Genomic DNA, 15,905 nt, shown 5'->3' with positions numbered 1-15,905 from the left:
TAGTAATTTCTTATTCTTAGATGTCACTCTGTAGTATCTCTATTCATTTTCTCTTTTGTAACAAAAGAAATACTTCTGTGCTCTTCCCTAAAGATATCATAACAAACAACAAACTTGTTTTAAAAGAACAGAAGTACTGGCTCCTCTACTCAGCACCCCCTCCGCCCCAACCTTAGGAAAAAGTTTCCTTGCATCTTTTTTTTTTTTTTTTTTGTCTTGTCGGCGTGGGGCCTGAACGCCGGGCCTGGGCTCTGTCCTTCAGCTCTTCAGCTCAAGGCGAGCACCCTACCACTTGAGCCACAGCCCCACTTGCGGCTTTTTCTGCTTATGTGGTGCTGAGGAACCGAACCTAGGGCTTCATGCACGCAAGGCAAGCACTCTAGCACTGAGCCACCTTCCCAGCCCTCCTTACATCTTCTAGCTGCTTGGAAACACATGACTCCAATTTCTTCCTATATGGCTCTCTTCTCCCCGTGTCTGTGCCTCTCCTCCCTCTTCTGCCTCCTTCCCTCCCCCATCCAGGCTGGCCTCAAATTAATGGGTTCCAGTGACTTTACTGTCTCAGCCTCACGAATAGGCACATTTGCCATGCTTGGCTGTGTGTCTCTCACATTGGAATTAGTGTCCACCTTTCTCCAGTATAAAGTAAGTTGTCATCATGAATCCACATCTGCAATGACCCAGTTCCCTTTTTGAGGGCTGCTAGGTATGCAACCCGGGGCCTCACCCATGGTAGGCAAGCCCTTTAATGAGCCACACCCCAGCCCTGCAATGACTTTGCTTCCAAATAAGGTCACTTATAAACATACCTTCAAAGCTGGGCACAGTGGCCCACACCTGTAATCCTAGCTACTTAGGAGGTTGAGATTTGAGGATCATGGTTCAAGGCCAGCATGGACAGACTCCTTTTTTTTCTTTTGTAGTTCCTGAGGCTTGAATGCTGTGTCCGGGCATTATACCTAAGCTCCTTTGTTTTAAGACCAACACTGTATCACTTGAACCACAGCACCACTTCCTGCTTTTTCTGTGACGTGATTGGAGATAAGAGTCTCACAGACTTTCCTACCCAGGCTGGCTTGAAGTGCAATCCTCAGATCTCAGCCTCTTGAGTAGCTAGAATTGTAGGAGTGAGACACTGGAACCTGGCCTAGGAGACCCTATCTACAATTAACCACCAAAAGCAGGATGCGGAGATGTTGCTCAAGAGACAGAGTATTTGCCTTGAGCAAAAATGTTCAGGTTCAACACTCAGGCCTGAGTACAAGCCCCAGGACAAGCACCAAGAAAGAGGCTTTCAACTTTTAGGGTTTTAACTCAAAAGAGCCTTTTGCTTGGCTTTTTCCACTCACAACTTAAGCCAAGCCTCCAGTTCTGGCTTTTTGCCATTATTGGAGAGAATAGCCTCACAGATATCTTTCCCCAAGTTGGCTTTGAAGCAAAACCCTCAGACTGTAGTCTCTTTTTTCTGTCGGTCATGGGGCTTGAACTCTGTGCTGGGGCGCTATCCCTAAACTCTTCAGCTCAAGGCTAGTGCTCTACCGCTTGAGCCACAGTGCCACTTCCGGTTTTCTGGTAGTTTATTGGAGAGAAGAGTCTCACGGAATCTCCTGCCCAGGTTGGCTTTGAACTGTGATCCTCAGATCTTAGCCTCCTGAGTAGCTAGGATTACAAGTGTGAGCCACCTGTAATCCTGTTTTTGAGGATCATATTCAACCTATAACTACTTTGTATACTAGAAACTTAGTTAAGTCTTGTGTATTTCCATAGTAACCTAAAAGAAGTAATTCTATAATTGTCTCTAAGATGCTGATCTTGTCAGTATTTTCTGTACCTGATGTGATAACAACTTAGCCGTACTGGTACTGGATGTGACTGTTTGTATCCTTCTCTTTATGAAGGTTCTCCTATATTATTATCTCCAATTAACCACAAGAGAGCCAGAACTGGAGCTGTGGCTCAAGTGGTAGAGGGCTAGCCTTGAGCACAACGCAGGGACAGTGCTCAGAGTTCAAGGCTCAGTACCACACTAAAAATTTAGTTAAATCATATTCCAAATGCTCATTAAGTATGTAGGATTGGTGGCCACTATACTGGATACCAGGGAGCGCTTGCTTCATCACAGAAAGTTCTTTAGACAGCCCTAGTCTTCAGGAATGGCTCCCTCTAGTGTTACACAGGCATAATCGAAGAAAGGTCCATGTAAGAGTGGCTATATTCTCAAAACCCTATGTGGTACATTATATATACTACAAATTATAGTGCATTACAAATTATAACAATATACACTAGATCTTATAATATATAGTATATCTTATAAATTATATATATATAATATGTACTATATACACATACATATGTATATACACATATAATTAGGTATGTTTATATATAATTTCTAAAGATGTTTTAAAATTTTCTGTTCTCGTAGAGATAAGAATTTTTGTTTCATTGAGTGATGTGTCCTTAATTGTCCCTAATTTGGAGTTATCTAGTTTCTTGGTCTCAGTTTCTGTACTATCAGCTTCCCATTATTACTCTAACAAACCCAGTAGCCTAAAACGACGCACATCTACTTATGTGCTTGTTTATTAATCACGACAGCCTGGGGTTTGAAAGCAGGGCTGCTATATACCCTGGCAGGTGTCTTACTATTTGGGCCACACCTCTAGTCCTTTCTGCTTTCATATCTGGGTAGGGAATCACTTTTTGTCCAGGCTGGCCCTACTGTGCTCATGCTGCTGGTATAATTGAGATTACAAAAGTAAACCACTGTACCCAACTTGATACGGTCTCCCTAAATTTCTGCGTGAACTGACCTTGAATTGCAATCCTTCCATCTCTGCCTCCCAAGTGGCTGGGGTGACAATCATGAGCCACATTTTTGGCTCTGCAAACTTATTAACTTGGTAGATCTATATGTGTCTCGCTGCAGTAAAATCATTGTCAGCAGATTTTACCCCACAAAGACAAACTCTTAAGACACAATTTATTTTCCTGGGATTCTTTAGCTCTTGGCCTTGACCTTCAAATCATCAATGGCATGTTGATTCTTTCCTGTACTCTATTACTCTGGTACTTGTGCCTGTGTTCCTTTCCACTTACAAAGACTCTTGCAATGACACTTGGCCCACCTGGATAACCCAAAGAAATCTCCCATCAATGCTGGCCTGTCAGAAACCTCCAAGCCTGCTGTACCCCTCACCCCTCATCAGATAACCTAACTAACTTGGTTCCTAGAGAGGACTAAGCACCTCTGCTGGTGACCATTCCACTACTACAGTGATGACTGGAGATCACTCGTCACCTCTGCTCTGGTTTTTGTGTGAAATGGGTCTATGTCACTGCTACGGTCCTTTCCAACAGCCAGGAATCCAAACTGAATCCAGGTAATAGTCACCATCATCAATATCTGCCCTTTCATTGAATTTACATTAACTAATTCTGAAATAATGTAACTGAACTTAGGTTATGCGTTGTTCAAAGATATGGGGCCATGATTTTCCCACAATGAGTGTTGGCCAATGCCCCAAACACATACAATAACAATTACAAGACAATGGACTCTTCTACTTAACATCAAGAGAAGACATGACTTACTCTCAACTATGTATTAACCCTCTTCCTTCCTTTTCTTTTCCCCTCACCCCATTATGGCACTAGAGACTGAACCTACGGCCTTATGCACACTAGTCAAGTACCTTACCACTGAGCTACTTACCCAGCCCTTTATTTATTTTTTTGAGATAGGTCTCAAACTTTCAATCCTCCTTGCTTCATATATATATTAAAGGATAAGTGTTTTGATTAGAAATTAAAGTTGTAAATAGTATATCGGGAGTGATTACTGAACCCATTTTTGTACAAGTTTTCTTACCAGTATGTATTTAAATACTATTAACCTGAAATTAGATGTCTTCCATATTAAATACTTCTAGTAATGTACCTTAGAATTGGAATGTTTACAAGTTGTCACCACGTGCATTATTTGAGGAATAAACAAGCATTTTTATTTCTTTCCTTTAATGATGCAAACACAAATGGTGACTTGATACATATTCATATATAACTTCTTCTCTCACACTCACAACTCAGTAGATGGGAATTCAGAAGGACTTCCATAGTCATGTGGAACATACCTACAGCGAAGAAAGAAAAAGTTAAACTACAGAATTAACCAGAAATAGCAAATTACACTACTTTCAAAGTCTACAAAATAAGCCTAAAATAGTACCAATACTTCATTTTAAGGTTAAACAAATATATTTTGTCTGAACTGTCAAAGAGTTCCAAAAGCCATCTGGTCTTGATTTAAATGCCAATTTCATTTTTATCTCCATTGGATCAGTATAGCACTAAAATGGGCAAGGTGTCATTAGCCAAAAAAAGGTAATAGATTTGTATAACTAACCCACAACTATTGAGCTTGAGAGTTAAGTGTGGAGAAAAAAAATGTGTTTTGTGATTACTATGCTTTCTATCCAGCAGAAATAAGCTCTTTATTTTACTAATCTAATCCACGGAAGCTGACTTTATTATTATTGACAATAATAAGGTCTGAACTCAGTACCTCATCTTGCTAGCAAGTTTTCTATTAGTTGAGCCACATCTCCCACCTGAAAGTTGAATTTTTTTGTTGTTTTGTTTTTGTCGATCATGGGGCTTGAACTCAGGGCCTACGCACTGTCCCTGAGCTCTTTTTGCTCAAGGCTAGTGCTACAGCTCCACTTCTGGTTTTCACGTGGTTAATTGGAGATGAGTCTTTTCGGGACTTTTCTTCCCAGCCTGACTTCAAACCATGATCCTCAGATCTCAGCCTCCTAAGTAGGATTACAGGCTCATGACACTGGCACCTAGCACAGTTGAGATTTTTTTTTAAGAGGCATTTTCACTTGATAGGATTAATAGCTGGATATCAGTGTTTCTGAGATCTGAGGATCATGGTTCAAAGCCAGCCTGGGCAGAAAATCCTTACAACTCATCTCTAGTTAGCTAGCAAAAAGCTGGCAGCAGACACCTGGCTCAAGTGGTAGGTCATTAGTGGTAAACAAAAAACTAGAGTTTGAGGCCCTTAGTGAAGCCCAGTATGGGTGTATATACATTAAGGGAAAAAAAAAGACAATGGAAAACTTCAAACATTTTTGCCAGGTGCTGGTGGCTCACACCTGTAATCCTAGCTACTCAAGAGGCTAAAATCTGAGAACTACAGTTCAAAGCCAGGCAGGAAAATCCATGGGAATCTCATCTCCAATTAAACACAAAAAGCTTAAGTGGTACAGAGCCAACTTTGAGCCAGAAAGCTCAGGGACAGTTCCCAAGCCCTGAGTTCAAACCCCAGTACTGGCTAAGCCCCAGGATTGGCATACACACACACAAAACTTGTTAATGTGTTAAAGATGTTTCAAATTAAAAAACAAAAATAACTAACCAAAGTACTGCATTTAAAAGATGTCAAATTAACTTTTACAATCTATTCACACTATAAAATTGAATACTTACTATATTAGCATTTCCAGTTTATTCTAATCCATTTCTCCTTTTATACTCTAACTCATCTTCTTGATGTTGTGTGATAAGCTGCAAATTAAAAGTTTAAAGTTAGGAATGCAATAGTCCTGGAAACTCAAAGAGAAAGACACTAAACAGTTCCAACCCACTCAGCGCCTGGGCACTGAGCATCTTTTGCTCAAGGCTAGCATTTTACCACTTGAGACACAGCGCCACTTCTGGCTTTTTCTGTGTGTGTGGTACATTCAGAGCAAAAACTCAGTCTCACTTCTTCAGGTGCTCAGCAGTAACCAAACTGCTTTTAAGGAAAAACTTTAACTGATGATTTTTTTTTTTTTTTTTTTGTCGGTCATGGGGCTTGAACACTAGGTCTGGGCGCTGTCCCTCAGCTCTTCAGCTCAAGGTTAGCACTCTACCACAGTGCCACAGAGCCACAGTGCCACTTCAGTTTTCAAGTGGTTAATTGCAAATAAGAGTCTCACGGACTGTCCTGCCCGGGCTGGCTTTGAACTGTGATGTTCAGATCTCAGCCTCCTGAGGAGCTAGATTACAGGCATGAGCCACCAGCACCCAGCTTTAGAGAAGAGTTTTTAGAGCTGAAGATGGATGGCAATGGAGGAAGTCCCAAACACATCAAATACAAAACAAAACATCTTGGTTGTCATTAGTTGGGTTTGGAATCAGATCCTCTGCTTGCCTTCTACCACTTGATCCATTCTCCCAGCTCTTTTTGCTTTACTTATTTTTTCAGTTAGGGCTGCACATTATGGCCTGGGGGCCACACTTGGACTGGGATCCCTCCTTCTGATTTGGGAAGAGCAGGACCACAGGCATATACCATCATAATCTGCTTATATAGGTATAAGCAATTTGAGGGATAACCCTCAAACCATGATTCTTTGGATCTCTACTTCCCAAAGTAGCTGGAATCACAGGGGTGAGCAAGCACACAAGGTATCAAAGTAAACATACTTTCAGTCAATTAAAAAAAAATTTGGGGGGCTGGGAAGGTGGCTCAGTGGTAGATCGCTTGCCTTGCATGCCTGAGGCCCTGGGTTCGATTCCTCAGCACCACATAAGCAAAAAGAAAAAAAGCCGGAAGTGGCGCTGTGGCTCAAGTGGTAGAGCGCTAGCCTTGAGCTGAAGAGCTGAGGGACAGCACCCAGGTCGAGTTCAGGCTTTTTTTCTTTTTGCTTATGTGATGCTGAGGAATCGAACCCAGGGCCTCAGGCATGCAAGGCAAGCGATCTACCACTGAGCCACCTTCCCAGCCCTAAAAAAACTTTTTTTTATCTTTAGAGAGGTGGTGTTTCATAGTGGTCTACAGTACAATATGGCCTTTGAAATCAAGAGTAACTGGATTCAACAAGCTAGAGGTGTGGTTTAAGGGATTAGAGCTCCTGCTTAGCAAATGTGAGGCCGTGAGTTTAAACTCCAGTACTAACAAGCCAACAACAACAACAAAAAAAAAACCCTCACATTTCCAAGTATTCATCTGTAAAGGGCCAGCAACAATAGCACATACCATATAATGGTGTTATGGTAGAGTGCGGGCCAACCATGCCAACCCAGGCCTGAGCAGAAAGACAGCAAGAAGCTGTACAGTCTCCCACAATGCATTTACATGAGCACTGTTTTAAAACAAATGTTTGAAAAATCTATTGAGTTGTAGAGCTTGTTCACTGCTGGTTTGCACCTATGGCATCTGAAAGTCATCCTATGGTTTTCGGGCATCATGAAGCTCTGAAGTGTTGAGGTGGGCTCAAGTGGTATACAGCTCTGGCTTGTCAAATGCCAGTCTCTCAGCTTCGATCCAAAGAATCACAAAACACTCAAGAGTGTCAACGCTCACTAACTGCTGGTGCTTCACACCTGTAATCCTAGCTACTCAGGAAGCTGAGATCTGACAATCACACAATTGGAAGCCAGTAAGGGCAGGAAAGTCCCAGAGGGGCTTTTCTCCAATTAACCACCAGAAAGCTGTTAGTCCAAGTGTGGTTCAAGAGGAAGAACCACCAGCCTTGAGCGAGAAAGCTCAAGGAACGGCCCCTAGGCCAGGAGTTCAAGCCCTACTACTGGCACCAAAAAGAAAGGAAATGGAGACTAGCGCATGGCACTGTCCAGCTCGTCTGGGTTTTCCCACGGGGCTGCAGACTTTCTTCTTAGTCCTCCTCGGGCTCTCCTTCGGGGAGGCCTGGGCGGTCGGCCGTCCCTTGCACACCGTTATCGTGGGGCAGCTGCCAGCACCCAAGCTCCGGGGCTACCCAGTCGCGAGCGGCCGGGGTTCAGTACTCACTTTGAACCACAGGAAGCCCGTGGTGGCGAAGGTCAGCACGACCTTGGGCCAGTTCGGCTGGGCGTGCAGCGGCTCCCGCACGTAGAACTTGGACCGCGCGGCCGCTGCAAGGGACAGAGACGCTGGAACCGCGGCCCGGGCGCGGGCGCAGGCGCGCGCGCAGGCGCAGGCGCGGCCGCTCCCCGCCCACCCGCGGCGTGGGGGAGGACAGCCACTCGGGCCGGGCCACGAGCAGGGTCAGACCCCCCCGCCCCCCCGCCCCGACGGCGCGGGCCGCGAAGGCCACCGGCCGGCACTCGCAGCCGAGCCGGGACTGCGCTCGGGCCTCGGCCGAGAAAGGTCAGAGCAGAACCGGGCTCGGGTCACCGTCGTTCCGTCCCCGAGAGCCCGGGGCGTCCTGACCCGCTTAGGTTAGGGGTGGGACGGACCGGCACCGGTAAAGTCACTCACAGCCGCTCGGAAGCCGGGCGGGAGCCAGCAGCCGCGACAAGGGCCGCAGCAGCGCGGAGTGCGCCATCTTGACAGCCAGGCCCCGCCCCGCTCAGGTGTCAGGTGTCCGCGCGCAGGCGCAGACCGTGCGCCCCCTGGCGGCCGGCAGCCGCACGGCCCGGGCGTCCGGAGGGGCGCCTGGCGTCCAGCGCGCAGGCCCGCACGCCTGGCTTCTAAGTAGGTCAGGAAGGCGGCGTTGGAAAGGGGACGCGTGTGAGTGCGTGTGGAATTCAACCAACAGTGTTACACCTGTAACCTGCACCTGTAAGACCGATCCTTTACGTTTGTTGGGAGGCTTTGGAACTGCTTAGGGAAGACGATATGCTTAAAAACAAAAAAGATCTTCCACTGACCAGCTGGGGGTTTTCTTGGGCAATTGAGGCAGATATTTGGGCATTCGAGTCCCTAAGCAATCTGGAGTCTGAAGAGCAGGTGTATATGTAGCATGATAGATTTTGACCCTTTAAGGCCATTTCTTTCCATGTAACGTGGGCTGGAGGTGTGACTCAGGTGGTAGAGTGCTTGTCAGGCAAGTAACAGGGCCCTGAATTCAAACTCTGACCCTCCCCAAATTACAAACCTAATGCCATGTAGGTTCATTTTAAAGCAGAGCAAGTGTTAGCAAATACGCAACACTTTTTAAAGTTAAAAAAAAAGTTATTTACCAAAGTGAGAAAAAAAAAAAAGACTGCTTTGCGGCTCATTTTAAAATGCTCATGATGGCTAAACAGGTTGCTAAAATGGTGAGTCACTTTAGAGTGACTTTGTGCCTCTTGGACTCATGCTCAAGTAAGCAAAGCACCTAACTAGCGCGCTGAGTCAGTTGTTGCCTCTCAACTTCTTGGCTTCTTGTCTACTCAGCAGCCGTCAGTCACATAGCCTGTCAACACCACCACTTAGAAGCTTGTCCTGACACTTTTGCCAGTCTCCAACAAGTTAAAACAACATCCACATTTAGTCAAGAGTATGCGGAACTAGTATGCAAATGACTGAGCTCAGTACCTACGATGGGAAAAAATTTTACTTTGTTCTTATTCAGGCTTTTTTGGTCGCTGTATCCTTTTACTAGTGTATATTTTGGGAAAGTGATGAAGTATAAGAACACTGCTCTCAGCACGTTGGAGCTGATGGAATCCTACACTTGGAGTAGGCAGCTTTTTTTTTTTTTTTTTGTCAGTTGTGGGGCTACAAAGTCCCTGAGCCTCTCTGTGCTCAAGGCTAGTGCTGTACCACTTGAGCCACAATACCACTTCCAAAACCCCATCTTGGAAGGAGTCCCAAAGAACCAGTTTCAGCCAGAAGCTAATACTATTACTATTACATTTTGGTAGGAGTTGCTTCATAATATTAATAAACTATGTTTATATGTATATATATATATATTGTTGTTGGTGGTGGTCTTGAACTCTGCCTGGGTGCTGTCCCTCAGCTCTTCAGCTCAAGACTAACACTCTACCACTTGAGCCACAGCACCACTTCCAGTTTTCTGGTGGTTAATTGAAGAGTCTCATGGACTTTCCTTGCCCATGTTGACTTTGAACCATGATCCTCAGATCTCAACCTCCTGAGTAGCTAGGATTACAGGTGTGAGCCACTGGCGCCCAGCTTTATAAGCAATATTTTATTTTATTTATTTATTTTTTGTCGGTCATGGGGCTTGAACTCTGGGCCTGGGCGCTGTCCCTCAGCTCTTCAGCTCAAGGCAAGCGCTCTACCACTTGAGCTACAGCGCCACTTCCGGTTTTCTGGTGGTTTATTGGAGATAGGAGTCTCACGGTCTCTCCTGCCCCTGCTGGCTTTGAACCGCGATCCTCAGATCTCAGCCTCCTGAGTAACTAGGATTACAGGCGTGAGCCACCAGTGCCCGGCTATAAGCAATATTTTAAAATTTGAGTGCTAAGACTATTATTCATGATCCAGGTAAATAGAGAGGGTATTTGAGTTAGCATCTAGAAAACCAGTTTTAGTCCTAGATTTTTCCAGTAGGAAATGTTTTACTCAACTCACATCTCTCAGGGAGAGCTAGAGAAAGGAACAGTTAAAAAAAAAAAGTTATAAGAAATGCAAAACACTACATGTGGTTATTGATTATGACAATACAAGAATTGTACAAATCAAATTGAGGATCTGGAGAGGGATGGACTTCCTCTGTATCTGCAAGTAGCACAACAGAGTATGGGGCTAGGTGTGATGCTGCACACCTGTAACCTCAGCTGCTTGGAGAACCAGAGGCAGGTTCAGGCTGCAGGCACATCTCTAGTCCCTGTCCAACAAGCATGAGGCCTTGATTTCAGATTACAGTAATGCCAAAAACATGCCTTCAAAACAAAATGCAAAAGCAAAAAACCCACAAAAAAGCTCAGAATAGGGAAATGTTATTATTTATTAAAGCTGGGTGACAAATACATAAATTTCTTTGGTTGTTTATAAAATGTATTAAGATGTAAAAATATCAATAGAAAACATCTTAGAAAACACATAAAGATGGAGAGAAATTTCACTCCATCCCTTTAATGGAACGAAAGTTTGCAAGCTGAAATGATTTCATTTTTGGTTAATGTTTTTGGAAGTAGCTTCCCCTTCTCCTGCCCCAACCACTCAGGGCTTGGATCAAACCTCTCTGGGTTCTTCAGACTAGATCTCAGTATCTAGCTCAGGCTAGTATAGAACTCTTGCTATGTATATTTGGCTGACCTCCACACTGTCAGTATTCCTACCTCAGTCTCCCGAGTAGGAAGATTACAGTCATGTACCATCACACAGAGAGAAGCATTTTGCCATAAGAGACCTGGAAGTAAACAGGATACAAGGATAATTAGTTCATTTATCTTACCAGGAAGTATGAAAACTTCCTGGAAACTTAGCTGTTATAACTTAAGTAAATCTAAGTCAAATAGTATTAATTAGAGAGAAGATATTTAATTGTTGAGTCTGTGTGGTCAGACTGTTAGCTGTTGGAAAATTTTACCTTGGAAAGGAATGTTGAAATTAAACTAATCATCGCTAAACCTTAAAAATTGGTATTTAGGGTTGGGAACTATAGTTTACTGTGTAGAAACACTTGCCTAGTATACATGAGGCCCTGAGTTCAATATTCAGTGGAAAACAAGAAAAACATTTATATCAGCCAAAAAGAATGAACAGTTGCCGAGCTGGTTTTGTCTCAAAGACAAGAAATTTACTTTTGCAAGGAAAAGCATATTATTATATACAAGAGAAATTTAGGAAACCATAGTATTACTGTAGATTTCTCTATGAAACCAGAGATAGTAGTGACTAAGGTAAATTTATCACCGACTTAAACAATTATCTTAATTTTTCATATAGTTGAAAGGTCTCTAGGACACTGGATCTGCAGATTACATTTAGAGATTTTATTTTTTTTTGGGGGGGGGGGAGGATGCTGTGCCTGAGCATTTTGCTCAAGGCTAGTGCTCTACTAGTTGAGACACGGCTCCACTTTTGGCTTACTGATGGTTAATTGGAAACTGAGACTCACAGGCTTTCCTGCCTGGGCTGGCTTCTAATCAGGATCCTCAGATCTCAGCCTTCTGAGTAGCTAGGATTACAGGCATGAACCATGGGTGCCAGGCAGGACTGGGGTTTGAATTCAGGTTCTCATGCTTAGCAAGCAGGTATCACTGAGCCAGGCCTCCAACCCTGTTTATCATTAGTTATTTTTAGTATAAAGTCTGCTTCATACTTAGGCCTGCTTGAACCCCAAGCCGCCTTTAGGCTTTGGTTAATTGCTGAGATGGTAGGCATGTGCTATTGTGTCCAGCTATGGATTGAAAAAGAGGTCTCAAGAGCTTTCTTGCCGGGGCTGGCTTTGAACTGAAGGCTTTCAGCCTTGCAAGCAGCTCTAGGATTGTAGACATGATCAGCAAATGCATGGCTACAGATTTTTTAAAAGATGAATTTCTTTTTCTTTTTTTTTGGGTCCAGTCGTGGGGCCTGAACTCTAGGCCTGGGTGCTGTCCCTCACCTCTTCAGCTCAAGGCTAGTGCTCTACCACTTGAGTCACAGCGCCACTTCTGGCTTTTTTCTTTTTGCTTATGTGGTGCTGAGGAATCGAACCCAGGGTCTCATGCATGCAAGGCAAGCGCTCTACCACTGAGCCACCTTCCCAGCCCTAAAAGATTAACTTCTAAGTCTGTTTTTAACTTTATATTTACTCTAACCAAGCTAACAGTCAAACCCTCCCCCCACCCCTTTCTGTGATGGCACTGGGGGCTGAACCCATTTGCTAGGCAAGTTCTCTATCATTGTGCTACAACCCAGCCAAGCCCCTAAAACTACCCATTTTGATACTAAGACAGGACTTCCTGTATGTACAAGTTTCCTAATTAAATTTTTTTCTTGATGGCACCTGGACTTGAACACTGGGCTTCGTGCTTTGTCCACTGGAGCCGTGCTTTCTAATTTTTCTAATTGAACTTTTAAAGAGAGATTACAGAATCCAAGGGAATTTCAAGATTTGACTTTGGGAATCCCTATTTTTTGTCCCAGGTGAAAGTAGAGGGTCACAGCAGAGAGAAAGCCCATGTTTTTAGACTCCAATTTTTCCAGTGGGAAACATCTTAATGAAAAAAAGACTGGAAAATTGTAACTGTGTAAATAAATTTAAAGAGCACATTTGTGATTTATGATGCAAAGAACAAAGATCGCTACAGGTCAAATTCAGGATCTGAAGAGGGATAATGACTCTTCTGTGTGGACCTAGAGGGAACTATTCAGTATCTGGTATGACCTTGCCTTACTAAGGCAGTTCCTTTCTAGCATTCTTGCCAGATTCTCTTCTGCTAAAGGTCTGAAGAATTCTGGCCATGACTCGACAGTGGCAGTATCCAACACTAGTGGGAAACCACCCTCCAGGGGAGTCGTGATTCTGAACCTGTTCACCAAACCAAGTTGACTCACAGAGCTGGTTCTTCAACCTTGCATTGCATGGCCTTCACAAGGGGAAAACTGCACACTGCGACCTCCAGAGACTCCTTTGGCAGGACCAGTATGCCACTCACTTCTGATCTAGCTAAGCACCTTTTTAGGCTCAACTTAGCTCATATGCACTGAGACCCCCAGTACCCCCAAGTCAAGCTCCTTCACACAACGCCTCTTTTCCAGACCGGGTCACATGGTCGTCCCGGGGCAGCAAATCCTGTTCCATTCTGCCTCGGCCTCGGGGTCGGGGTCGACGAAGCGTTTCTGGAACACCTACACCTGCACTTCGACACCTCAGGCTCCAACCAGGGGCCAGTCTGGGAGAAGTCAGGCGTAGCAGGCAGGAGCACACAGGCTAGTTCTGACCCGGAGGGGGTCCCCATCAGCGCCTTGGGGGGGCTACCCTCTCTCCTGGCTCCCAGGTGTCGGTCTCCGAGGGTCTCCGCACCCCAAGCTGGGGGCAGACCCCCAGCCCCCGCAGGCCGCCCGCGCGCGGACCCTCACCCCCGCAGGCGTCCCGCCCGCGCAGACCCCCCCACCCCGGGTCAGGTCGGCCCGCGCAGACTCTCACTCAGGCCACCCGAGCAGACGCCCACCCCGCCCCGACCCTGCCGGCCGCCCGCGCGCGCAGACCCTCACCCTAGCCCGCCCCCAGGCTCCCGGCATGCTCCGGGACAGGGAGGGTGGGGAGAGAAGGTCACCGCGCCTGCGCAGTGGGAGGCGTGACCCGGGTGGGAAAGCCCTCCGCGGCCGCCATTTTGGCTGCCTCGGTCGGTCTGTTCAGTTACCACGTGAACCGCCGACGGAGACCCGTGGGGGAGGCGGCGGCGGCATTAAGTGAGAAAGGGGGGGGGAAGGCGACGAGGAGAAAGGGTGTCCGGGCGGGGCGAGGCGGCGACCCCGAGGCCTCGTGGTGGCGGCGGGCCGGGCTCTCCGAGGCCGAGGCGGCTAGGGACCGGCGGCGGCCGGACAAACGGACTGACGGGGCCGGGCGGCGGCGGGAGCAGCGGGAGCAGCCGGAACGATGCCGGCCGTGAGCCTCCCGCCCAAGGAGAACGCGCTCTTCAAGCGGATCTTGGTAAGTGGGGGCTCCGCGGAGGCCCGCGCGCGGCCTGCCGGACCCCGCCTTCGGCGTTCGGGCGAGGCCCGCGGCGCCCGCGTCCGCCGCTCCGCCGGGACCCCGCCTCGGGCGTGCGGCCCGCGGCGCCGCGTGCGCCCCGGCCGTTCCCCGCGCCGCCCTCCGCGCGCCCGGGGCCGCGGGCTCCCGGCCGTTCCCCGCGCCGCCGAGAGGCCGGGGCGCCGCACTAGGCCCCGGGCGCCCGGCCCGCAGCTCTTTGCCCTCCGCGCGGGGCGCAGCGCGGCGGCCCGGCCCCTCGGGCGGGTGCCGAGCCCTGCGGCCAGGCCGGGCGGCAGCCTGGGAAGGAACAGGTGGTGCGGACGCTGCGGGACTCATTCATTGCCCGCACGCGTCCCTCCGTCCCTCCTCCTCCCCTCCTGGGCTTCACCTGTCCCCGCCCGGCCCCGGTCACGGAACGACCTCGGAGGAGGGAAGAAGGGAGGCAAGTCCCCGGGAGGGCAGGAAGCGTTCCGGGACCCCAGCGCCCCGGCGACGCGCGTGCTCGAGCCCCGGCCCCTTCCGGAGTGAGGAAGAAGCGTTTATTTTCTGGCGTCCGCACCCCTCGGCCCTCCCGGGGAGGCGGGGTCCTCTGCGAGGGGGCGGTCGGGTCGGGAGCGAGAAGTTCGCTGCGTTGAGATTCTCCCCTAAGCCCAAGTGTCACACACCGCTGCCGATAGAGGAACGTGGGGTGTCTGCGCTCCTAGCTGCTCCGAGGGCTGCGGGCCGCAGGGCAAAGCCGGCCCCGCGCAGGGACGGCCGCGGGGCTCCGGAGCAGGGCTGGAGATGGAGCCGTGGCTCGGATGGTAGAGCGCCACTCTTGGAGGCGGGCTGGGGGGAGGTTAAGGGACAGCACCCCCCTGAGTTCAACCTTCTAGCACCGGCACAGAAAGAAAACTTTTGAGACGGATCTTGTCGATTGTAGTTCAGGCTCATTCCTTCCATTTCAAATACGTGCAGTCTGCATTTTAGATGTAGTTAGTAGGGATTGTGTACATTGTAATAGGTCCTTGTAGCCTTTACGCTATAATTAATACATTGTATCACATTTTTTTGTTTTGTTTGGTATTTAGTGTGTGGGCCGCCCCTTTCTTGCATACCTTTGAGAAAGAATTAACTATATTTGCCAAACTTCAGAGTTAAATTTTGAGGATGTGTGTGAAAGTGGTAACCCTTTTCTCCACCGTCCTTGCTTGTGAAGAAGGACTCTGAATTTCAGAGATGTAGCTTTTCGGAAAACATTCGTGTAAAACTAACTTTGATTAGTTCATGTTGAAACACTCACATTTCTGATATTACATGAAATCCTTGTACTTTTGTTAAAAGATTAGTTGGAGTGTTGGTGGGATTGTAGCATCATTTTAGAAGAATGATAATCTCACCCAGGGCCTTGTGTTGCAAGCTAAGCTCCACCACTGAGTTACACCCCAGCTCTTTGTAATCCATTTTCTTTCTTTCTTTTTTGGTCCGGTCGTGGGGCCTGAACTCTGGGCCTGGGCGCTGTCCCTCAGCTCTTCAGCTCAAGGCGAGCGCTCTACCACTTGAGCCACAGCGCCACTT

The 15,905-nt window shown here is 47.4% G+C and overlaps 2 protein-coding genes across 3 annotated transcripts in view; one reads left to right on the top strand and one right to left on the bottom strand.

Moving 5' to 3' along the window:
* Nucleotides 1-3,984: 3,984 nt before the first annotated feature.
* Nucleotides 3,985-8,335, bottom strand: Ndufc1 (NADH:ubiquinone oxidoreductase subunit C1). The gene is made up of 4 exons (XM_042701770.1): nt 8,252-8,335; nt 7,802-7,905; nt 5,497-5,574; nt 3,985-4,136 (listed from the first exon to the last, which is right to left on the bottom strand). Exons 1-3 carry the CDS (start codon nt 8,316-8,318, stop codon nt 5,515-5,517), a joined length of 231 nt encoding a protein of 76 aa, XP_042557704.1. The 5' UTR covers nt 8,319-8,335; the 3' UTR covers nt 3,985-4,136; nt 5,497-5,514.
* A 5,755-nt stretch (nt 8,336-14,090) lies between these two features.
* Naa15 (N-alpha-acetyltransferase 15, NatA auxiliary subunit) overlaps nt 14,091-15,905 on the top strand; it is a 63,758-nt gene continuing 61,943 nt past the window's right edge. Inside the window, exon 1 of one of the 2 annotated variants that reach the window (XM_042701570.1) lies at nt 14,091-14,309. In XM_042701570.1, coding sequence (XP_042557504.1) covers nt 14,256-14,309 — 54 coding nt within the window. In that variant the 5' untranslated portion in view covers nt 14,091-14,255. The remainder of the gene's footprint in view (nt 14,310-15,905) is intronic. The other variant, XM_042701569.1, reaches the window with a different exon arrangement.

This window comes from Dipodomys spectabilis, unplaced genomic scaffold, assembly GCF_019054845.1.
Source record: "Dipodomys spectabilis isolate Male_0828 unplaced genomic scaffold, ASM1905484v1 ptg000297l, whole genome shotgun sequence".
Classification (NCBI taxonomy): Eukaryota; Metazoa; Chordata; class Mammalia; order Rodentia; family Heteromyidae; genus Dipodomys; species Dipodomys spectabilis.
This window is presented reverse-complemented; position numbering and strand designations above follow the sequence as displayed.